This window comes from Thyridium curvatum (assembly GCF_004353045.1).
Source record: "Thyridium curvatum strain D216 chromosome Unknown NODE_6_length_784332_cov_80.453264, whole genome shotgun sequence".
Classification (NCBI taxonomy): Eukaryota; Fungi; Ascomycota; class Sordariomycetes; order Thyridiales; family Thyridiaceae; genus Thyridium; species Thyridium curvatum.
In genome coordinates this window covers 693,084-715,252 of record NW_022156761.1, presented here as the reverse complement: position 1 = coordinate 715,252, position 22,169 = coordinate 693,084, and the positions used below count along the sequence as shown (strand labels likewise).

Below are 22,169 nucleotides of genomic sequence, written 5' to 3'. Positions count from 1 at the left end.
GCGAGCCGCAGATACGAGACATAGCTAAGAGGCGGCAAAGGAGAAAAAGAAGGATGCCCGTTGCGGCACTATCCCAAGACTTATGTATGACGAGAAGGATTCAGATTTCCAGCAACAATAGGCCAAATGGTCTTGTACTCACAAGGGCTAGTGATGCCAAGTCATGAACATTAACAGTTCCTCTATCCTTCCTCTTCTTTTCACGAAAGACAGGCCACCCTACTCCATTAATATGAAAAATCTCCCAGTTGCCATGGTCCAGTTCGGTATATTCACGGAAGAGTGATACGAACTTCAACGTAACATAGTGCAATGTAGGCATCTGATTTATGTCGTGACTGGTATGTCCGGTATATATAGATCTTAAAAAACAAACATCCAACACGCGAACCCAAAACAATCAAAGTCTTTTCTTGAATCATAAAGACCCGTCGTGCCAAAAGCCACCACTCCACTAAAGACCGTTGACGCCACCTGCAAATCTTGGCCGCCCACCCATTTTCATGACCGTCCGTGTAGAGGAAGAAAACGAAAAAGAACATGTCACCGCGCATCACGACGGCGTGCGCTGCCGCTTCACCAGCACCGACCTGCTCGCCGCCTGCGAAGGCGAGAAGCCCGACCTGTCGGCCATGGCCCTGTCGTACTCGAACCCCCACGTCCTGTCCAGGTCGGCCATCAGGCTCCGCCACAGCCTGCCCTGCTCCCCGGGGCGGTTCGCGAGGCGCGCCTGCACGAGCCAGGACCGGATGGCCCTGAAGTCGCGGCGCGTGCGGCGCTGCATCCACCAGACGCGCTTGAAGCGGCACATGAGGCCGAGCCAGTAGCCAAACACCCACAGGGCGACGGGGTCGCGGTCGAAGAGGCACTGGCGGAAGGCGGGCGTCAGGGTGCCGACGAACTGCCAGTAGCGCAGCATGTTGATGCGCGAGGGCTCGAGCAGGCGCAGCTCGGCCATGACGCGGATGGGCTCGCGGAAGTTGACGTCGGCGAAGCTGGCGTTGGGGTCGCTCGTCGGGCTGCTGACCTCGGTGTTGAGCCGCGCCGCCGCGATCCAGTGCTCGGGCACCCGGTCCAGCGCGTGGCCCTCGCCCGTCAGGGTCCGCCTCGAGTCGTCCGAGTTGCGGAACAGGGGCGCCAGGAAGCTCCTCTCGCGCCACTTTGCCGTGGCGGCGAGGAGCGGGGAGAGGCCCTGCTGCACCGCGAGCCAGCCGAGGCGGTCGGGCCTGCTGCTGAAGACCCACGACTTGTCGATGTCGGGCTCCTTGCTGAAGTCCGGGTCCTCGTCGAAGGGCAGGACCATGGACAGGGTGTTCATCAGCATCGCCGTGAGGAGCAGCGAGTCTGTGCCCATCTGCCCGTGGACGTCGAACGGCGTGTCGAGCGCGGCCTGGTAGTCGCGCACTGCGAGCGTCACCTGGTACTGCTCTGCCACGCGGTAGTCCTTGTGGCCGGGGGCTTGGTGGCGGAGGTGGCTGGCGGAGATGGCCAGCAGGGTGCTGCGGAGATGCGGGTATCTCAGGGCCAGGGGGACGAATGACCCGGTGTGGCTCGGCATGTCGAAGATGCCGAACCAGTTGTTGCGGTAGTGGAGGAGGAGCTCATCAGACGAGGTGCCGACTTCGGGGCCGGTGACCGGGACGATAGCCGTGCCCAGGGACATCCTCGGGTCACCGGCGGCTTCCTCTTCGATCTTTGTCACTATGGGCGTGGGCGGTGAGGTGCCATCGTGAGGGTAGACGCACGTCCTGCGATTCCGCTGGCATCGGAGGCAGATTGGGAACGTCTCGTCGCACTTTGGTGAGCCGAGCTTCAATTAGCCTCTTTCGCAGGGTGCAGACGCTCGAACAAGGGTGAAACGACTAAGACGGAAGAAAGACAAGAGTGGAAAGGTAAAAAGCAGAGCTGAGAGCCGATAGAGGGAGGCAGTTAACCCACCTTGACCCTCTTCTGTTTGCAGGCGATGCAGCCGTTCTTGGTCTTTCTATGGGGCTTGCGTCTCTTGTACTCCCGGATCTGCGGGTTCGCGTCGTTCAGGGAGATGACCTGAAACCGGGGCTCCGACGGCTGGGGCCGGGAGGCGGGAGAGGGAGAGGAAGGAGCAGCAGCAGCGAGCGGCCGGGACGCGGAGGGCGGTGCAGCGGCCATGAAGCTCGATGAAGCGGGGAACCGGGCGCCGGCCCTCGGGGCGCCACTGGCTCCCATTTGCTCTCGGCGGCAGCTGCACTTTCGCTCAGCTCAGCTCAGCCCCAGACGAGAAGCACGAATGAGGAATGACGCGAATCGGACTGGCGCGACCCATGGGCGAACCGTGCTGGCGGTATTGGGGTTGGGCAGGTCTCTGGGCGACTGTCCTTTTAGCCCTCTTCCCGAAGAGGAATACGAGGAGGGGAGAAAAGTTGCAATTTGCTGCTGTGCGCGCCCGGGCCGACCCTGTGTGCGGGGAGAAATGGACTGATGTTGTCAGGGATCTGGCTGGTGCAGCAGCACTGAGGTCAGGGCTTGCCCGTTTACTCGATCCGCACTAGCGTCTCGACTCTTGCAGGACTCACTTTTCTCCTCCATCTGACTCGCCGAGCCTCGCATTTGCATCGGCTGGTGTTGTGCTCGAGAGCCATGGTGCTAACGCATGTCCAAGAAACAGCTCAGTATAATTTCAACGGGATGATTTAGAATGTATAGTGCCGCCTTGACATACCTTGGACTCGTTCATTCACCATCAATGTCCACGAACCAAACCTCGCCCATGCAATTCTTCTAGGTCAGATCTCCCGGCATAGCAGACGAGCGGTCTCTCTTCTTGAAACCGTTGAACTTGTATTGCCTATAAACTCATAATGAACTCGGCATTGCCGTCAACAAAAGCAATAGCAGTACTGGTAACACTACCGGCTGCCTCGCCCAGGAAAGCAACAAAAGAATAGCAAGGAAGGATACCTTCTAATACCACCGAGAAGCATGAACTCAAACGCAATATAGCAACATCTGTAGAATAGTAAATCAGTCTTGAAACAGTCCCGCATGCATGCACATGAGTAAGCCCTTCCTCTGACCCTCAACTGCACCCATATCCTTCTGTCAACAAACAGTATCTCCCATCCTGGCTATCACAGGGGTAGCTTGTTTCTTCGTCTGAGCTGGTTGCACAGCGGAAGTGGCATTTTTCGCGGATGCTCCTGCGCATCCTTGTTTCGCGCTGCGACTTTCCATTTGTGGCTCATCTTGCCAGCACTGTTTTGAAAGGTGAGCCTTTCTCCCTCGCCTCGATTCCAAAATCTTTTTTTCACCGAGCTTTTGTCAATACATCTGCCGTATAACTGCCATCTGTGAAAGCGGTCATAGTCGCCCCAGCCCAAGCCGACCTGGGCCGGCCGTGACCATTCAGGAATGTGAGCAGCTGAGGTTGCGGTCCGTAGATCCGCCCCTGAAGTTGTCCCCGAGATAAGACGAGGTGAGAAGGAAAGGGTCTCGTTGGCATGGTCGTTGCCTCCAAATAGCTCGCCCGGGGTCCACGTTGATGAACTTCCTTGAGGGATGAGAAGCTTCGCCTCCCTCTCAAAAATGTAAGCAGTGTCCCTCCACGGTTGATCAGTAGAATCAACATCTCTGGCCTCCTTTGTTATGCGACGATCCCAGTCATAACGATTCGGATCCTGCGGCCTCTCAGGATGATGCCAAAGCTCCTAGCCTTGGCTCATCATATCTGCAGATTTAGCCGTATCGAGAGAAGCAAGACTCATTTCCATTCCTTGAATCTGACCGTCACCCAACATTCTTGAGCTTTTGATCTCGTCCGGAAGTGTGGTTGCGTCTGACGCTCTCTGAACGATGAGAATAGGCTGATCCTCCTCTTCATTTGGCTCGCCTGGCATCGGATATTGACGAGGTACGAAGCTTTCTCGATCTTCGGCGATTTGGAAGTGGTGAACGCATCCCTTTTCCTCGTAAATTTTCTCTTTCTGTTCATAAGCCTCGAAAAAACTCTGTTTGTACATGGCAGGATCGCGGGGAGTGTAAATCCACTCAGGGCGGAAGCTGCTCTTTCCCGATTTGTTCCTTGGGTCAGTCCGGCCATGCGTAGCGGAGGCCGATGTTGATGCCATAGTGTACTGGATACCAATATCGTCTGGGGGAATCCTGGGAACAGTAATATCCCCTCTCGGGATCTCAGAATCACTCTCCTTCACGAACGCCGACGAGAACTAAGTTCGGGTTAGACTTGCCACTGCAAACACGAAAATTAAATAAACATACGTAGAGGGCACCAGTTGGTATTTGTACTTCATTTGCCATGATGCGGATCCGTCTGTGGACATGAAGTAGATGCTTGAACGATGCTAGATCACTTTTGAATGAGCGAAATAAAGTTTCGGAGCCGATGAAGCTTTGAGAAGAATCTGAGAGAGATCTGATGTCCCTATAGATATAGGAGGAGATTGTTGACGGTGTGGAATAGAAGTTAACACGGCTACACTCTCCTGATAAGAAACTTTGCTGGCAGCTTGCGAATAGGCAGCAGCAGGAATTTGGACGAGAGTGGTGGAAAGGAGAGGAGGTACCTTATTTTAGGTACTTAGTACATAATAAGACTGGCAGATCTACCTACCTCTTAGAAGCTGAATGTGGCAGGTACATCGGCAGCCTTCTCGACTAGTGGCAACTTCCCCTTTTTCGAAGCACAGGCCTGCCTTCTTCCACCCAGTCTTCCAATTCCACTTCTCCCTCACCTTCACACGAAAATGCACGGTGGTTCTAGCAACTAAGCTTCTGATCCATATTGAATCCTACTTTCACGTCTTGTCTTGCCACGGTTGATAATACCGCCTCCATTTGGACTTCCCAATACTTTGCCTGGGGCAACAGCTCTGGATCCTCTTCCGCAAGCGTCGATCATTGTCTTCACATGCCGCAGTCAAGATGAGCCCCTACCAGACACACCCCGTAGAAATACACCATCTCAAGCATGCAACCCCGGACTATCTCCAAGCGGCACTCACGGTTGTGCAGAACGTGCACAAATTCAAAGGGAAAGCGGACATTCTCGTCTTCCTTCCCGGAGAGAACGAGATAGAAACGCTCTGTTCTCAACTGCGACGGGCCAAGCTCGATCTAGAGGTCTTGCCACTGTACTCACTGATGGCCTCAAAGGAGCAGAAGCGGGTTTTCCAGCCGTCATCGAAGCGGAGGTGTATCGTGACCACGACCATGGCCGAAAACTTTACCACGGTCGACAAGGAGACTCGCTGGATCTCCAATGTCAAATATGTGGTTGACTCGGGCCTTCGCAGGCTCAGTTACCAAAATCCGAGAACAAGGATGGACATGCTCCTGCTGACACCAGTATCCAAACAGCAAGCACAGCAGCGAGCAAAGCGCGCTGGCGCGTTTGGGCCCGGAGAGTGCTACCGACTATACACCAAGAAATGCTACAAAGAACTCGCCGAGGACGCACTGCCAGACATGCTCAGGCTTGACATCACGGATGAGATACTGTATCTTAAAAACGAAGAGGGATCTGTGGATCTAACCGAATACGGAGCCGGTCCAGAGAACGTTCTTCGTGCTCTCGGGGATCTCAATGACTGGTACGTCATCATGAGTTGTCGAGAAAGATTAAAAAAATGCCTTCAGCTGACTCTCGTAGGGGATACCTCGATGACCAAGGTGATATTACCAGATTGGGGCGTGACGCCGCTTCTCAAGAGTTCCCGGTGCATCCAGTCTGGTACAGGGTCCTCCTCGAGGCGGCAAAGTGCGACTGCTCAGTGGAGATGGTGTCCATCGCCGCCCTCCTGAGCACACGCAGGACCGTTTTCCTCCGCCCATATGCGCACAGGCATGTCGCGGACTTGGCGCGCCAGCAGTTCGGGCACGCGCTCAGCGACCACATGAGCCTGCTGAACGCCTTCTACGCCTACTGCGGCCTGCTCAAGGAGGTCGAGGCCGGTCTCGACGTCGACGTTGAGGAGTGGTGTACGGATCACTTCCTGAGCCACGCAGCGCTGGAGGACGCCCTGGAGATCGAGGGCAAAATCCGGGACTTCCTGCGCGAGCACCGCCTGATCAAGGCTATATCCACGCCCTTCCGGTCTCCGCAGTACGACACCAACATCAGGAAGGCGCTCGCACGGGGCTTCTGCACCCAGACGGCATTTCACGAGGCTGGTGATGTCTACCGCACGGTCCACCGCGGCGATCACGCCCTGCTTAGTCGAACCAGCGCCCTGTTGGACAAGAACCACCAGTGGGTTGTCTATCACCGGTTTCACCTTGTGGCCCACTGCCGCCAGTACCTCGAGGTCGTCACGGCCATTAAGCCGGAGTGGTTGGTCGTAGGTCCACCCTTGTTCAGAATTTGACCATATGCCAAAAGGTGACTAATATCCCGTCGGTGATCATAGGACCTACCGTGTTTCCAAGACGAGCGTTGGGCACGACCAAGAGACGGTTCTGGAGATGCAATTCAGGCCGTAGCAAAAGCCTCCATTGACGAGGCTCGAGAGAGGATGCAGCAGTCTGATTGACGAGAAGGGAATCCCAAAACTGGCATGGCTGCCCTATCTCTCAGATTTATGAGTGCGTGAAGAACACCAGGGATGATATACAGAGCGTTGTGCTGTCGGGGAAAAAAAAGCAGCATCTCGACGGTGCTCCCGGAAATCATCTTCAACACTTCCATGTCAAGTCACCACAATGCAATGTTTTAATAAATGCCATCCCATTCCATACAACGAATGCCTTTGTCTCCCTGACTCTATGATAAGCAATTCTAATAGCCTCTCTTCCCTGTGGGAAGAGGATGTAATGTGTGTTGTGTAAGAAAACAAGAAAGGGATTAACAATAACCAGAAAAAACGGTTATTGACATGACAAATGTGTGTTATGCCGCCGACGCCGAAAAAAAACAGAGTGATTCCCCTTTATACAAATGTTTTGCGCTTGGAAAAACAACCCATGATGATGATGATGATGTCGTCCTCGTCCTGACTTTGTCAGCCCTCCTCCACGGCCCCAGACACCTCCGTCCTTCCCGTCGTTCGTGATTATATACATGCCGGACAAAGAAAAAAAAAATAAACGACAAAAATACACATTATATGATCTCCTCGGGACTCTAGGCCTCGCGAGCCCAGAGTCCTCTTCCAAGTCCCCCACTCGTAGTTTGGGCCCCAATTGATTGTCGGGCGACGATCGTGTCAAGGGTCGGGCCAGTGCTGTTCCCCAAATAGGAAATCTCACGGAACCTGCCTCCGTGACCCACCCCACTCTCATTCATCCTTCATCCTTCATCTGACCAGTTGATCCTCCCAGGACGGAGAGTCAAGAATTTCTCCGACGGAGAAGTGTCGAAAAATCAAAACCTGCTTTCCTGTCCTTTCCTTTCGTCATCTTTCTCAATTTTCCTCGCCCTTCATCTCCTCATCCCTAAAAGATAAAGGAAACGACAAAGATCAGGATCGTATACGCCGTCGCAAACGTGTACTCAAACTCGAACCACGCCGCCTGGCCCGCAAAGGCAATCTTCTTGCTCTTGCGCGTCGGGTGCGCCACGTGCGTCTTGGAGTCGCGGTCCAGCAGCTGCTCGCGCTCGGGCACGTCGGGCGGGTCGATGGCGTACGAGATGGGCGTCCAGAGCGAGCTGACGATGAACAGGAAGGTCAGCGGCGGCCAGAAGGCGTGCGTGAGGAGGCACGTGATGATGTTGCGGGCGCCCGTCTGCGTGAAGAAGCAGCGGTACGACGTGATGACGACGGCCACGAGCGTCAGGTAGACAAAGGCCAGGTGGAAGCTGGCCATGCAGTTGACGAGGATGGCCCAGAGGCGACGCAGCATGTTCTTGCGGCGCACGGCGTCGCGCTCGTTAAGCTTCGAGTCGAGCGAGCCCGTGGGCTTGAAGGCCTGGGCCTGGCCGCCGAGCCACTTGGGCAGGATGAAGGCGCGCACGATGCAGAGGGCGATGTAGGGAGACATCCAGAGCTGGTAGCGGGAGCCGCGCTGGCCGGTGTGGTAGCCAGCGGGGATGAAGAGGGCGAACTCGCACAGGCGGTTGGCCATCGTGGCGGCGAAGCAGGCCCAGATGAGCCAGCGGAGCTGGTCGTCGTTGGCGTAGGCGACGAGGGGCTTGCCCATGACCAGGATGATGGGGATGGCGAACAGGGAGATGGTCAGGAGCAGGGTGTACAGACTGAGCGACGCGTACAGGAAACCCGAGAAGCGCTGCGCGAAAGTCATCTGGCGGACCTTGTCGCCCCACAGGCAGAAGTTGAGCTTGAAGGCCGTGTCGACGGTGCCGATGGCCCAGCGGGTGCGCTGCTTCAAGTGGCTGGCGTAGTCGTCAGGAACGGTGCCGAACTGGAGGGGCTCGTGGATGTAGGCCGTCTTCCAGCCCTTGCCAAGCATCATGGTCGAGGTCGCGACATCCTCAGCCAGAGAACCGAGTGGGAAGTTGCCTATCTCGTCGAGGGCCTCACGGCGGACGACGTATCCGGAACCAGTGCACCAAGCGACTCCGAGAGCATCCTTGATGGGCTCAATGACGTGGACAAAGAAGTCCAGACTCTGGGCCAGGGGATCGGACGGCGGGGTGTTGTAGAAGAGCTGGGGAGGGCAGGCGAGCGCCATTTTGGGGTCGGCCATGAGATGGGGGAGAACGGCACGGAGCCAGTCCTTCTCGGGAATCTGCCTGCCGTTAGTGGACCGACACGTTTACGAGATCACGAGAACAGTCCGAACTCACCATGTCAGCATCCAGAGCGGCCATGTACTGGCCGGCTCCACCCGGGAGAAGATGCGTCTGCTCCAGACCATAGTTGAGGTTGCCGGCCTTGAAATGGTGGGGCTGGCCGGGGATCTTGGTGCGTGCGAGGTAGTACAGGTTGTGGTACATGGATACCGAGAGGTTGTTGACGGCCTCCTCCAGAGACTTGGACTTGGCATCGTCGAGAAGCAGGACGCGGAACCGATCGCGCGGGTAGTCAATGTCACAGGCGGCGCGGACGGTGTCGAGGATAACGTCGTCGTCCTCGCCGCAGCAGGTGATGAAGACGTCGACGGTGGGCACGTCATAACCGGTCAGGCGAAGCTTGGCTCTCCTCCTCTTCTTGAGCGCCCACATGGTCCAGAAGTTGTGCATCATCGAGGGGATGGCCACGGCGATCTCCACGGCGATGAAGATCCAAGCGGCGGCATACGTGGTGCCGTACGTTGCTTGCGCCGAGATAACGCAAAAGATACGGAGCCCGAGGTACAGGAGGTACAGCGCCATGTTGAAGAAGGTCAGGAAGGGGGTGAATTTGAAGAAGTTCCGCCTCCAGCCCTTCCAGATGTCGGCATCGTCGCGGTCGTGTAACCTGGCAATGGTGCCGGGCTTGACCCAATCCTTGTCCAGCATCGGCGCCGGCCCATTGGGAAGGAGCCCCGCCAAGCTGAGATGGCTCTGGTTCTATTGCATCTGTCAGCCAATTTCACTCTTGTCACGCCGGGAATTCCCAAGCTGAGCTCCTTCGGCCAGCGTTGGCAGCCGTGAATTCTCACCATTGGCGTCTGCGGCCTCGAATCAAAGTTTGGCCTCGAGTCGAACGACGACGAGTTGGTGTGCATGAACGGCGCCCCGGGCCGGGGGCTCCTCAGCTGGGGCGGCGTGCTCGGGCGGGAGTCGTAGCCATACTCGCCTAGGTACAGCTGCGAATTGGGCCGTGAGGCCACGGGCGAGGGCCATCCCGGGGAGCCGTAGTCGTCTGAGGGCACCCGGTGAGGCCTGGAGGGCGACATGAGCTCCTGGGGACTTCTTCTCCTATAGCTGGAGCTGGTATCGCTGTCGGGATGCTGATACGGGTTATGATGAGGGCTGTTGGGCTGGTCATATTGGTAGTAATGTTGCGGCGGGCGCGGAAGGACGTCGATCTCGACCATCTCGCCATATTCCTCCTGCTGCCCCTTCATCTTGGCGGCGTGGGTGGAATGGTCCACGATACGATCCGGGTGCGGTCCCTTCAGTGAGCGAGAAGAGCGAGCGAAAGAGTCTACAGACGGTGATAAGATTCCGTGGGATGGAATAAAAAAAAGGTGGTGCTGATCCAAAAGTTTGTTGCTGGTTGGATAGGAAAACGAATGTCTATGGTGAGCGAGCGAGAGGCGACACGGAGTGACTAACAAGAAACAACGTTGATCAGAAAAACAAACAGGCCGAGTTTTGTTCGATGGGGAAGGAAAGATAGGCAGGGAATTAGATGATGTCTGTCTATCGAGAAAAAGCAGGAGCCTCCAACCAGATCCATCCACTCCGTGCTGGGGCCTTACGGGACTACGGGGGGGGCCACTTCGAGCACACAGTAAGTACTCCGTACTCTGATTTCGTAATAAAGCAAGGTACCAACAGACCAACAGACCACCGAGGTCTCCAGATGCATCACACTAATAAAAGCAGAGCGACGGCCTATCCTAGCCGCCGATGGGGGACGACGACTGGAGCACGCACTTGGGGTGGAGGGGGGTGTGAACAAGCCAGAGATCAGAGATGGGTCCCCGACATTTTCACACCCAGGCTGAGCCCCCCAAAAGCAAGATGGACCTCCTCCGTTCGAGCCGACGGGGCATTCTGGCAGGGGAGTGTGTGACGTGATAGCTCACACAAAAGTCATGACTGACGGTGCCATTCTTGCTGAGCTGGGTACCTACGGGAGCACAGAGCGCAGGCCGAGGAGAATGACAAAGAGGGGGCAGGTCATGACAAGCGAAGTAACGTTATCGGCAGTCAGAGGGTGTGCCGTTAGAGAAGCCTCATGTTGGTCTTGCTCTGTTCTCTGTTCCTGCAGCAAGTCCTTCTCGAAAGAAGAAGAAAAAACAGCCCAATGCAAACTCAAGGGCCAAGGCAGGGTTGGGCTCGCACTGCTCGCACCCAGAGTGACAGGCCAGGTTTTCCTGCAGCTGGATCCCCAGTTGCTTAGCGCCATCGCATGGAGCTCAAAGGACGCTCGCTCAATGGGCATCGAATTGGGGCCGGTGACAGGCCCGCCAGCAAATCTCGCATTGGGAGAGGGAGAGGGAGAAGGGGGCCAGCCAGCCATTCTGGTGATTGGGCAGGGCAGAAAAGCTTGAAAGGCGAAGCAAAAAGGGTGTGTGGCCAACACGAGCGAGCACATGCAAACGCATGCCGAACTGCAGGCAGGGTACCTGGCTTCCATGCTGGCAGCACACCACATGCAGTTGACGCAGATTGAGTCGCAAAAACTGATAATCCCGTCACTGAATCAGCACATGCACAAGCGAGCAGCACTGAGCCTACCAGTCCTGCACAAAAACCGCAAACTGATCTCCCAGGTTTCCGTTGGCATGCTGGGCTCGTCTCTCTGCCCTTTCTCAGCTGCCGTCGTCGGATGTCTCGCCTTTTTTTCAGCACTGGGCGGGTCCCTGTGTCCATAAAAAGCAACGCTAGTGCCGAGTCTATCACGAACCCGGTCTGCCGGTGTCTCTGGCCTTGCCTTCAAGGTTGCTTGGTGGGTGTGTGTGCAGAGGTGGGCGAACCCTCGCCCAGGGTGGAATTCCCCCTGTCGGCCGCGTATCGTGGCGGGCAGTCCGTCGCCTGAGAATACCTAGCGAAACGGTTCAAGGTTGCCACATTCCGCCCAGAGGCTCCAAACTAAAGTAAGTCAGGGGTGCGGTCCGACTCTGACCTACGGAGTAGTAGGAAGACGCCTCTTTTTTTGCATACGGAGTACCTAGGCAGTAAGAGGTAAGACTAGGTAGGTTACCTACTCGAGGCACTCAATCAGTCACCTCAGTGCACGTAGGTAGGCTACCTCACCTGCAGATACGGTCTTGTCAGGGCGCAGCCGACAGGTAGGTAGTTACGTACTCTTTCCTGTGTGGGTATCATTCTTGGTACCAGCGTCCAGGCGCTGGCAGGTCAAAAATTACAGTGGCCTGCGCCAAAGCGAGCCTGAGGGTGTGTCCATCATTTGGGAGGAGGGGGGTGGGTGTGTTATCTGCACTCTTTTTTTCTGCTGTAGCCCATGCTCGCTCTTGACCCTATCGAGCCAACTACCGATTGTGCACTGTGATGCCATCTCTGCCAGAAAAGACATCTCGAGCTCGCCACGATTGATTTGATCATATCAGCACGCTCTGCCTGCTCTGGTGTCGCGCGCACACGAAGCTCTGATTCCAGAGGTGTTTTCACCACCCGTCCTCTCGCTTGCTTGTGTCGTTCGTTCCCCAATCCCAAGCCATCCGCCATGGGAGCTCTCAACTTCCGATGGCTTGTCAACGTCGGGCTGCTGGCACTGCCCATCGCCATCACGTTGGGAGTCTTGTTCGGCATTCAGTCACATAGAGAAGCGACCGGACAGCCACCCATATTCACGCCCGAGCCCTCAGGCCGCCCCAAGCTGGACAACAATGGCATCACGGTCGAGAACAACTGCATGAAGGCCTTCGGTATCGAACCGCCCGCCAAGGGCCAGAAGTACATATGTGAGTGTGCCATTCGGCAGCGCGCCGATATGCCTGCGTTGCGGTCGTCAGTCGAGATAGTGGTGCTAATCGTTTGTAGTAAACCCCAACCAGTGGGGTGTCGTAGACGGCGAGGGAGGCACTCTATGCTTGAATGTTAGTGTGGCACCTGGTCGCGAATGGCTTCATCTGGCAGAATACTGACGGCCATCGCAGGTTACAAGCAACAACAATGGAACGTATGCTACCAACACCACGGCGCCCCCGTTCTACGTGTCCTGGCAATTCCCCCAGCGGACAACGAGCCAGCCTGTGCACGCCTTCCCCAACATCAAGGTCGATGGCGGCGTCTTCCCCGCCAGCCTCAACACGCTCAAGGCGATCAACGTCGATATGGAGTGGACTTACGGCGTGGGCAACGGCTCAGTGACAACAACCGATCAGGCGTCACTGACGCAGATCTCGCTCAATTCCAACGTCGCCATCGATATGTTCTTGGACAAGGACAAGACGGTCGCGGAGGACAGTGCCAAAGCTAACTTCGAGGTCATGGTCTGGTTCGCGACGTTTGGCACGTCGGCGAAACCCCTTGGTTTTGGAAAAGGAATTGTCGCGACGAGGGTGCTCGACGGGGCGACGTTCAATCTCTACGTCGACCAGAACGAGCAGAAGCAATGGGTCTTGACCTGGGTCGCCTCCGCCGTGACCGAGAAGTTCCACGGCGACATCTCGCCTCTGCTGGAGGACTTGCTGACCATGGGCAAGGCCAACTTCCCCAGCAGCAGTGATTATCTGGGATATCTGAGTTTGGGAACCGAGACTTTCTACGCCGACGCGCCCGTCACGTTCTCCGTGCCCAGCCTATCCATCGATGTCAGATCTTCATAGCGGCTTTGTCTTCTTTTCTTAGGCATTCTTCTTTCCTTCTGGGTAATCAGGTATATCGCATAGAAAGGGTCATGATAGATACGACACACACATCGAACATTCAGAGTAATTACAGAGCATGTACAATTACGGAGTCTGGTACATTTTCCACAGCAAGCCATTGCATCATCAGAGGGCCGCGAAATTAGAGGTCGTACGTAGCTCATGTTCCGGGACAAATAACTACTGCCGCGCGCCTCCTGGAGCACAATGTGCTTGATGGGATGCGTGACACGCCTACCAACTACCTAGGAGCTCATCTCCATCAGTGAAGGAGGTACATGCATGACCTCGCACACTGGCCTACACAGACACCCCACGGCAGTAAGCAGGTACCTCCAAGCTGCCTTCCAGCGCAGCCGAGGAGGATTCCATGGATCCATGGATGCTGCGCAAAGTACCTCCCCTCCCCTACAGCCCGTATTAACAGTGCTAAAGGCCTCCAGGGCTGCGAGTGCACACCCCCCACCACGCCATGACAGACTTGTACCTGAGCGAGGAACGGATCAGCCCACCACCAGAGACACCTGGTCGCTAAATTGACCCCCTCCCCTCCACTTCCCCCCACCTAGTGCCAAGCAACACGAGCTACCATTCCTGGAAGTTTTTTTTATGGCCGCCATTCGACTTTTTATCTCGTCCAGCCTTTCCAGTCAACTTGGCAGAGATGAAAAGCGGACTGCGCGAGACCTGAGCGTCCGTCTCTCTTCACTGCCACAGCCCCTCTTTATTCGGGCAATCTGCGGATATCTCGATCTGATCAGAGAAGAGGCATGGCTCTTATGGGGCTCTTTCTCATCACCCGAGACCGTGATCTCCCCCCTTTCGCCTGGGTGACGTCAAAAGCCCACTTGCACATTGCTCGAGACGGTCTGCCCTCGACCCTCGCTGAAGTTTTGCTCCGCGCTGGAGGGGCCGTGGAATTGATGACGCGGACGATTCCAGTCCAGCGTTTTGGAACCAACATTGAACTCCAGTACGGAGTAGGTACAGCCGACGAGAGCTTGAGCCCGCCAGATATTTTTACAGCTAGCCTGGCCGGCTCTCACGAGCTCGAATCCCCCTGGCCGTGTCGTCTCCTTCGTGTTGGGGGTCTGCGGTTGTCCAGCACGCGACTGACATGGGTGCTTTCGCAGAGCAACTGATAGTGCCCTGATCACCGTCAGCTCCTCTGCATGGGCCAATCGCGACCCCTGCCCCCAGCGGCACGAGGCTTCCCAAGCTTCTGACTGAGCGCGCGGCCAAGCTTCACAGTGCTTACGAAAGCCCGCTCGCTGACCAGGGTAGGTAGGGGACCCTGGCGCAAGGGTGTTGTCGTACGGAGATGGGCGATCAGTGGTGCCTACCGGGCACCACTCCCCGACAAGTACCGTACCACACCCTCCAGAGCGCAGATGCAACTGTGACCCATGGGAAGCCGGTGCTTAGCTCACCACACCCCCTACCCTTGGCCAGCCCAGATTTGCTGCACAGATACGAGAGAACCAGGATTCTACCTACGTCTCATGCGCCAGAGCGTCGTATTCGATGTACCCTGACAATCCGGGCAGCGCGCGAACCTTACCGGTATTGACTTCCACCCAGTCCCGTACCAGGCCTCAGCAAACACCGGGCGCGCAAAGTCCCCGAACAGACAACAGCGCCCCTTGCCTACCGCGCGCGGGGGCGCTCTAGAGTAGCAGCACAGATTCAATACGAAAAGATGCTCCACACTCACAGGGAAACCCCATCACTGTGAGATGTTATCTCCGGGCGCAAGGAGTGATAAGCGGGCGACCAACGACACGCAGGTTTTTCTTCCTTCGATTTCGCCGAAATTGGCCATTCATGCTCATTCTGGCCCCAATCTTGAAACAGTAGCTTTGTCTTTCCTCTCCGCTCGACTCTCTCAGAAGAAAGAATGAGCAAGTGGGAAAAGAAAAAGAAAATTCTAGCTGCACGTCGCCACTAGTCAGGGGCGGACCAGCCGGCGGCGGGTCGCGTCGTGCATCCGCCGTCGCTCGACGCCGGCCTGATTGGACTCGATCGTTTTAGGGCTTGCTTAAGAGGCTTCAGTGGGCATACCTCACTGGACATTCAAGCTGAGAGGAGATTGGAACACTCCATCCGCAGTGGCCGAGAGGGTGACCTGAGATACCCAAGTGGAGGGCGAACTGGGTTCATCCAGCGCTCTTTTGACCTTTGTATCCAGTATGGATCGGCCATCGACTTACTGTCCAAAAACTCTGAGTCGATGGCGTCTCCCGCTCTGTGCCAATGAGATTGGACAGATGCATAAACAGCCTCTGGAGAGGGGGTGTGTACCGATGATGCACATCTGTTGGCTGTGCGACAACGCCAAAAGCTTATCGACTCTCTCCCCTTCCCTTGACACTGAGTAGGCTCGTAGGCAAAGTACAGTCGGCCGAGTGTCAGCAGCATTGAGGCGCCAGCTGAACAAATATCGAAGGAGGTGTTTGTAATAGGCGACAAGAGGCGCTGCATGGCATTAGCTGTCATGCCTTCAGCTTGTCACCCCTGAGGGCCATATATTCGGGGCATCCGTCCCTGTCCCTGGTCGCACGCGCGTGGGCAATATGTTCTGATTTTGTGCCTGGATTTGCAGCCAATCACGATGACAGAACCGACAAGTTTGCTTGCGAACTCGTGGTCACACAATCGCGATGTTGCACGAACGAAGCTCCTCTTCCACAGCACCATGCATGATATCGAGTCTGTTAACCAGTGACGACAGTCTACTCCTTGGGCCACAGTATCTTCGGGATGAACCTCAAACCTTATGCAAACGGCACCGAATAACCGGGCTGCAGTTCACCCCCTTTGGAAGGTCGAGTCATTGGCTAACAAGCCTAGAGCACTTGTGAAAGCCACACCTTCTCGTGCATTCAAGCCACGGGCTTTCTTCTGAAAAGGGTTCCATTGTTCACTCTCAGAAATGCGGCGTCGCAGCCCGGACGATGCCCACGAGGCTGGTAGGCTTGAGGCTGCAGCTGGCAATGCCGACCACCTACCATCCTCGCCCGTTCTCCGGGACTGCCCTCGTTGAGCTCGCTTCAGATGCATGCATATGCGGACCGAAACGGGAATACTAGTCTCGTCTCTCCCATTCTTTCCTGCTTTATCTGCTGCAGGTCTTGCTTGACCTTACGACAATCGATGCAAGCCGCCCTTTAACGTTACGGCCAGAGTCAGTTCTCTCCCGGGCTGAAACACATGTCTCACCTGGGTACCCCACGGGGAGAGAGCTTCGGTGAGAACAAGCGAGTTGTGATGATGTATGGCTTGTGATGGACACATAGTCAAGGTCGACAGAGGCTTGGAAATGCATGAATCGAACGCTTTGGGTGGCGTCGATGTGTCCTTTTGCAACTGGAGAGCGTACGTCAGTGAAGCCTTTTTGGCGAGCAAGTTCCTCGCAACCTGCTATCGTGCGGGAGTCGTGATAGGCGGTTCAAAGAGGTGGCTGGTCACACCTGACTAAGACTGCATGCATGTTTGTTTCAATACGCAGATTCATGCCATTTTCGATACACCCGCACCCTGCTCTCGCTGTACCACCTGTAACTCTCGAAGTTGACTTTCTAGGCTCCGTGAGCAGGAGAGCGGATAGACCGTTTTCTTCGTACAGTGCCACCAAGATTGCTAGATGGTATTTTGGCGAGAGAATCCTGAGATATGTCACTAGAATCAATTCATTACCCCAATCCGAATTGATATGAAATTAGTTAACTTATCAGGTGTAGCTGTTGAAGACGGCGATATTGCTGAACAGTTCCAGGATGGGATTACATATCAAGTGGGGGTCGCTTCCTCCACATCCTTATCGCGTTATCTTATCGATAGGTCACAGAAAATTTGTTTCAATGGCTGCTGCGAAAGGCCTGGGCCGTAGTGGCATTCTCGCCAGTCTGGACGCCTGCGACTTGAAAGCTCTGCAGCAGTTCAAACGCAAACCGCAGTCGCCATGGGTCAAGGACGCCGCATGAAGAAGAAGCAGGGTCTCCCTGACACCCTGTCTGAGGAGCACTTTGCCAAGCTCAAGAGGAAGGCAGGCCTGCCCGTCGATGATGTGCCCGCCAAGGCACCCCAGGCGAAGAAGCGCAAGACCTCCAAGAAACCCGAGCCGGTCCCAAAGACCAATGGCAAGGACAAGACCAAGGCGAAGAAGCCGCAGCCGGGCTCTGACGAGGAGACGGAGGACGACTCGGACCTGGACCTGCCTGCCGACGAGTTCTCCGACCTCGATAGCGACGAGAAGCTGGGCGACGACTTCCTCGGCTCCGATGACGATTCCGTGTTCGACTCTGATCAGGAGGTGGAGGGCAAGAAGGGCCAGTTCGTCTTCTCGGACGATGAGGACGACTCGGACCGGGAAGAGAAGCTGACGGCCGCCAACATTGAGGGTCTGTCGAGGAAGCTCGACAAGCAGCTCGAGGACGAAGCCGCCGCCGCCGAGGCCGAGCTGCAAGAGGCGGCGCTGCAGACCAACATTGTCGGCGACACGCTGGACGTGCTGGAGGACGAGGATGACGAGCTGGCGGCCAAGGGCCAGTCCCTGCTCGCCCCGGACGTGCAGCTGCTGCGCCAGCGGATAACAGACACGATACGGGTGCTGGACGACTTTGCAAAACTGGCAGAGCCCGGGCGGTCAAGGGTCGACTATACGAACCAGCTGCTGAAGGACATCTGCGCGTACTACGGCTACAGCGCCTTCCTCGCGGAGAAGCTGTTCAATCTCTTCAGCCCGCGCGAGGCGTTTGCCTTCTTCGAGGCCAACGAGACGCCCCGCCCCGTCGTCATCCGCACCAACTCGCTCCGGACGCACAGGAGAGACCTCGCCCAGGCGCTCATCAACCGCGGCGTCACCCTCGAGCCCGTCGGCAAGTGGAGCAAGGTCGGCCTGCAGATCTTCGAGTCCACGGTGCCCCTCGGCGCCACGCCCGAGTACCTCGCCGGCCACTACATGATCCAGGCCGCCGCCTCCTTCCTGCCCGTCATGGCCCTGTCGCCGCAGCCAGAGGAGCGCGTGCTGGATATGGCGTCCGCTCCCGGCGGAAAGACGACGCACTGCGCGGCGCTCATGAAGAACACGGGCGTCATCTTCGCCAACGACTCCAACAAGGCCCGTGCCAAGGGTCTCATCGGCAACATCCACCGCCTGGGCGCCCGCAACGTCGTCGTGTGCAACTACGACGGCCGCGAGTTCCCCAAGGTCATCGGCGGCTTCGACCGGGTGCTGCTCGACGCGCCCTGCTCGGGCACGGGCGTCATCGCCAAGGACCCCAGCGTCAAGACCAACAAGGACGAGAAGGACTTTATGATGCTGCCCCACCTGCAGAAGCAGCTGCTGCTCGCTGCTATCGACTCGGTCAACCACGCCAGCAAGACTGGTGGTTATCTCGTCTACTCTACTTGCAGTGTCACTGTCGAGGAGAAGTAAGTTGTCACCCCCCCTCCCCCATCATCATACACTCTTCAGCCAAAAGCATGACGCTAACGGTCTAATCAACAGCGAGGGTGTCGTCGCCTACGCGCTGTCGCGCCGGCCCAACGTCAAGCTCGTCGAGACGGGCCTGCCCTTCGGCAAGGAAGGGTTCACGAGCTACATGGGCAAGAAGTTCGACCCCAGCATCAAGCTCACGCGGCGGTTCTACCCGCACGCGCACAACATCGACGGCTTCTTCGTCGCCAAGTTCAAAAAGGTCGGCCCGACGCCGGCCAACGCCGTCATGGCGTCGTCGTCCTCCTCCTCCAAGGACGGCACCGGGAAGCGCGCCGTCGACGAGGAGGTCATTGACAAGACGCCCATCTCGACCGACGGCGAGGACGGGGCGGCCGCCACGAGCGGCGACGACTTTGGCGGGTTTGACGACGGCGAGGACAAGGAGTACATGGAGCGGGCGCGGAGGAACGCCATGCGCAGGAGGGGTCTGGATCCTCACGCGCTCGACCGGCCGAACGGCAAGGAGAAGGAGGCGGGGAAGAAGAAGAAGGGTGCCGGTAGTGGTGAGGGTAGCTCCAAGAAGAGCAAGGGGAAGAAATGAAGAGGCTGGAGGTGTTGCTGTGTCTGGTGGGATTCCGGTTTTGGTTCCTTTGAGGCATCCATACCCCAGTCAAAAGTTCTTGTGGCGACGGCATTGTATCGGCGTAGTATTTCATTCTATCCTGGGACTACAATACTGAGAAGAGATTTCGTATACCCTCATATTCGGGCTTTGATCTTTCTGGTTCCTAGTGGTTTTGCCGAGGAGGCAGGATCGCTGATGTTGTTGGAGACGTAATAGAACCGTTGTGCAAGATGGGATATCGACGGCTGGAGACACCGTCGACCGTGGAAAAGGATGCTGTTTATTACAAGGACCCAGACTTCTTGACAGCCTCACCAGTGCAAATGTTGTCGCACACATCAAACCTACCTAGACACCCGCCAACGCGGACGAACGTATCGCTGGTGTCTCTTATCCGGAAAAGGCTACCGCGGTGTGGATCCCGCGAAAGCCTCAACGATTCCGGATCTACGGTCTAACTTTAGTCGCTGTATGACTCCGGACCCCTTTGCGGGGCAAAATTCGGGGAAGTTCTAGGCGCTGGATAATGGTTACCGCGCCGCAGTATATACACACAATTGGGGGGAATAGGATGGCGGCCAAGCGAATAGTGCCATGCCCACTGCCGAGCTTGGTTCTACAATTGATCATATGCCGGGTCAGTTTAAGTTCTCTCTTTTTTGTTGTTTCCTTGGATCTAATCTTGGACCAGCCTACAGTAGATCTTGTGTGATTTTCGACCTCGCGGTGAATAGAGGACGTTGCTGGACTCATCTGATTGAATAGACTGACCGAAGAAGATCCACTTCTGCAGGGACCGGGAATAGCCTCAAAGAAAGTCGCTAGAGCCCGAGTGAGATCCACAGACAGGCACGTCAAGTTTGGAGGTGGAGCGAGCTTCCCGTCCAAACATGACGAAGCCTAATGGCGCGCGGTCCGTCGCGTCGATGAGCCTCGAGGAGGTGTACAGGAAACGGGCCATCGACCGGGAGAACCAGAGAGCATTCAGGTAATTATAGTAGCCATGCCGTCGCTAACGAAGTGTGTAGTTGAGCTTACGTGGGCCACAGATCACGGCAGAAACGCCGCATCGACGAGCTGGAAGGCGAGCGGAATGACCTCAAGGAGCTGCTGGCCATCGCCAACGAGCAGATCGAGCGGCTCAAGACCACCAATGCCGAGCTGCTCGAGACGATTCGCTCCGCGCAGGCCGTTCTGGGCAGCTTCGGCCCGGGCGCCAATGTGACCGGGTCTCCGGGCGGCGTGGACGTGGCGAGCTTGGAGCAGCAGTCGCCGCCGCAAGTGCAGCAAGGTCAGGGTGCGGCCTACAACCTCCGGGCCCAGCAGGAGCCGACGCCGCCGTACTCGGTGTCGGTACAGGAGCTGACGGACAAGAACACGGCCGTGGTGGACCCATCGACGGGCATCAGCTTTGATCTGTCGCAACTGGAGGAACTGGACGCGTCGTTTCAGTTCTGGGACGATGTCTCGTTTCACTGTGAGTGGTTTCGCGATGCCTGGCAGATCCTGCGGTTCCCTAATACTGACCCCTTCCCCTCAGCCGGCGGTGCCCTCGCCTCCAACGCCCTCAGCTTCGCCTTCCCGACGCCCACGATGCTGGACCACATCCAGGACGCGTCCTCGCTGCCGATGCTCCTGGACCAGCCGCCGCAGCTGCCGGTCTGGGAGCGCCTGCCCCTGCACGTGGAGCCGACGACCAAGCTCGACGCGAGCCTCCTGCGCATCATCGAGGCCGGCCGGCGGCAGCTCGCGACCGTGGGGCAGATGCCCGAGCTGACCGAGGACGCGCCGGGGGCCGCGTCCTTCCCCAGCGTCGCCTCGCTGCTGAACCCGGGCGCGCCGGGCAACCAGAAGAACGCCATCGCCGCGGCCGTGGGCCACGACTGCCGGATCCTCGTCACGGCGCGGGGCCTGCCGGAGCGCATCGCCTTCATGTACAACATGTGCCGGCTGATCCGGTGGCTCGTCTCGCCGACGCGCGCCAACTACGAGTCGCTGCCCGAGTCGCTGCGGCCCGTGGGCGCGCAGCTGGCCACGCCGCACCCGGTCTGGATCGACCTGCTCGTGTGGCCGCGGGCGCGCGAGCGCGCCATCCGCGAGATGGACTGGTCGCAGTTTGAGCGCTTCAAAGCCGAGTGCCCCATCTCGGCCAACTGGGGCCGCGAGCCGTCCGAGGTCCTGCGCGCGAGCGAGGACAAGACGGAGCTCAGCCTGAGCCCCGAGTTCGAGCGGCACGTGCGGGACCTGCGCAACTGGACCGTCGGCAAGGACACGGCCAAGCTGTTCCCTTGCTTTGACTGCCTGCCGACCGAGGTGCAGAGGTGATGTGGGGAGGAGAGGGAGGGTTTTCTTTATCGGGCTAGCAAAAGGGTAGATTAGATAGATGTCTTTGATTATGGTGCCGAAAGGCATATTCGAAATTGTGAGATCAACACGTTGAAGATGATGGGACTTGTGACAGGTTGTGTGTTCATTAACTGGCGACCTTCACCAAACTGTTGTATCGTTTTTGGAAACGATCTTATGTATCTGGGAGAGAGCCACGGCCATGGTGTCCATTTCTTCCCGCATCCAGATTATCAGTTGTCTTAGCAAATTTATTGAGCACGGCATCTGAGCTGTTCCTCGAAGCCACGGACTGGTACTAACTCGTATCGTAGATCAGCCTAAAAATGTTTATTAAGGTTTGTATCCAATATCTTGTATGAGTAAGATAGATGTTAC

At 56.8% G+C, this 22,169-nt stretch overlaps 7 protein-coding genes across 7 annotated transcripts; 4 read left to right on the top strand and 3 right to left on the bottom strand.

The window, feature by feature from the left end:
- Nucleotides 1-553: 553 nt before the first annotated feature.
- Nucleotides 554-2,148, bottom strand: E0L32_001706 (uncharacterized protein; the record flags this gene model as incomplete). Its single annotated transcript, XM_031135815.1, has 2 exons — nt 554-1,795; nt 1,939-2,148. 2 exons carry the CDS (start codon nt 2,146-2,148, stop codon nt 554-556), a joined length of 1,452 nt encoding a protein of 483 aa, XP_030990957.1.
- A 1,535-nt stretch (nt 2,149-3,683) lies between these two features.
- E0L32_001705 (uncharacterized protein) lies at nt 3,684-4,293 on the bottom strand (the record flags this gene model as incomplete). The annotated part of the gene is made up of 2 exons (XM_031135814.1): nt 3,684-4,202; nt 4,255-4,293. 2 exons carry the CDS (start codon nt 4,291-4,293, stop codon nt 3,684-3,686), a joined length of 558 nt encoding a protein of 185 aa, XP_030990956.1.
- Nucleotides 4,294-4,917: 624 nt separating this feature from the next.
- On the top strand, nt 4,918-6,524 carry E0L32_001704 (uncharacterized protein; the record flags this gene model as incomplete). The annotated part of the gene is made up of 3 exons (XM_031135813.1): nt 4,918-5,585; nt 5,645-6,332; nt 6,402-6,524. The coding sequence occupies 3 exons, from the start codon at nt 4,918-4,920 to the stop codon at nt 6,522-6,524; spliced, it is 1,479 nt and encodes a 492-aa protein (XP_030990955.1).
- Nucleotides 6,525-7,425: 901 nt separating this feature from the next.
- On the bottom strand, nt 7,426-9,942 carry E0L32_001703 (uncharacterized protein; the record flags this gene model as incomplete). Its single annotated transcript, XM_031135812.1, has 3 exons — nt 7,426-8,679; nt 8,738-9,442; nt 9,535-9,942. 3 exons carry the CDS (start codon nt 9,940-9,942, stop codon nt 7,426-7,428), a joined length of 2,367 nt encoding a protein of 788 aa, XP_030990954.1.
- Nucleotides 9,943-12,233: 2,291 nt separating this feature from the next.
- On the top strand, nt 12,234-13,338 carry E0L32_001702 (uncharacterized protein; the record flags this gene model as incomplete). The annotated part of the gene is made up of 3 exons (XM_031135810.1): nt 12,234-12,471; nt 12,551-12,606; nt 12,667-13,338. The coding sequence occupies 3 exons, from the start codon at nt 12,234-12,236 to the stop codon at nt 13,336-13,338; spliced, it is 966 nt and encodes a 321-aa protein (XP_030990953.1).
- A 4,003-nt stretch (nt 13,339-17,341) lies between these two features.
- E0L32_001701 (uncharacterized protein) lies at nt 17,342-19,421 on the top strand (the record flags this gene model as incomplete). Its single annotated transcript, XM_031135809.1, has 2 exons — nt 17,342-18,813; nt 18,890-19,421. The coding sequence occupies 2 exons, from the start codon at nt 17,342-17,344 to the stop codon at nt 19,419-19,421; spliced, it is 2,004 nt and encodes a 667-aa protein (XP_030990952.1).
- A 914-nt stretch (nt 19,422-20,335) lies between these two features.
- On the top strand, nt 20,336-21,770 carry E0L32_001700 (uncharacterized protein; the record flags this gene model as incomplete). Its single annotated transcript, XM_031135808.1, has 2 exons — nt 20,336-20,433; nt 20,495-21,770. The coding sequence occupies 2 exons, from the start codon at nt 20,336-20,338 to the stop codon at nt 21,768-21,770; spliced, it is 1,374 nt and encodes a 457-aa protein (XP_030990951.1).
- Nucleotides 21,771-22,169: the final 399 nt, after the last annotated feature.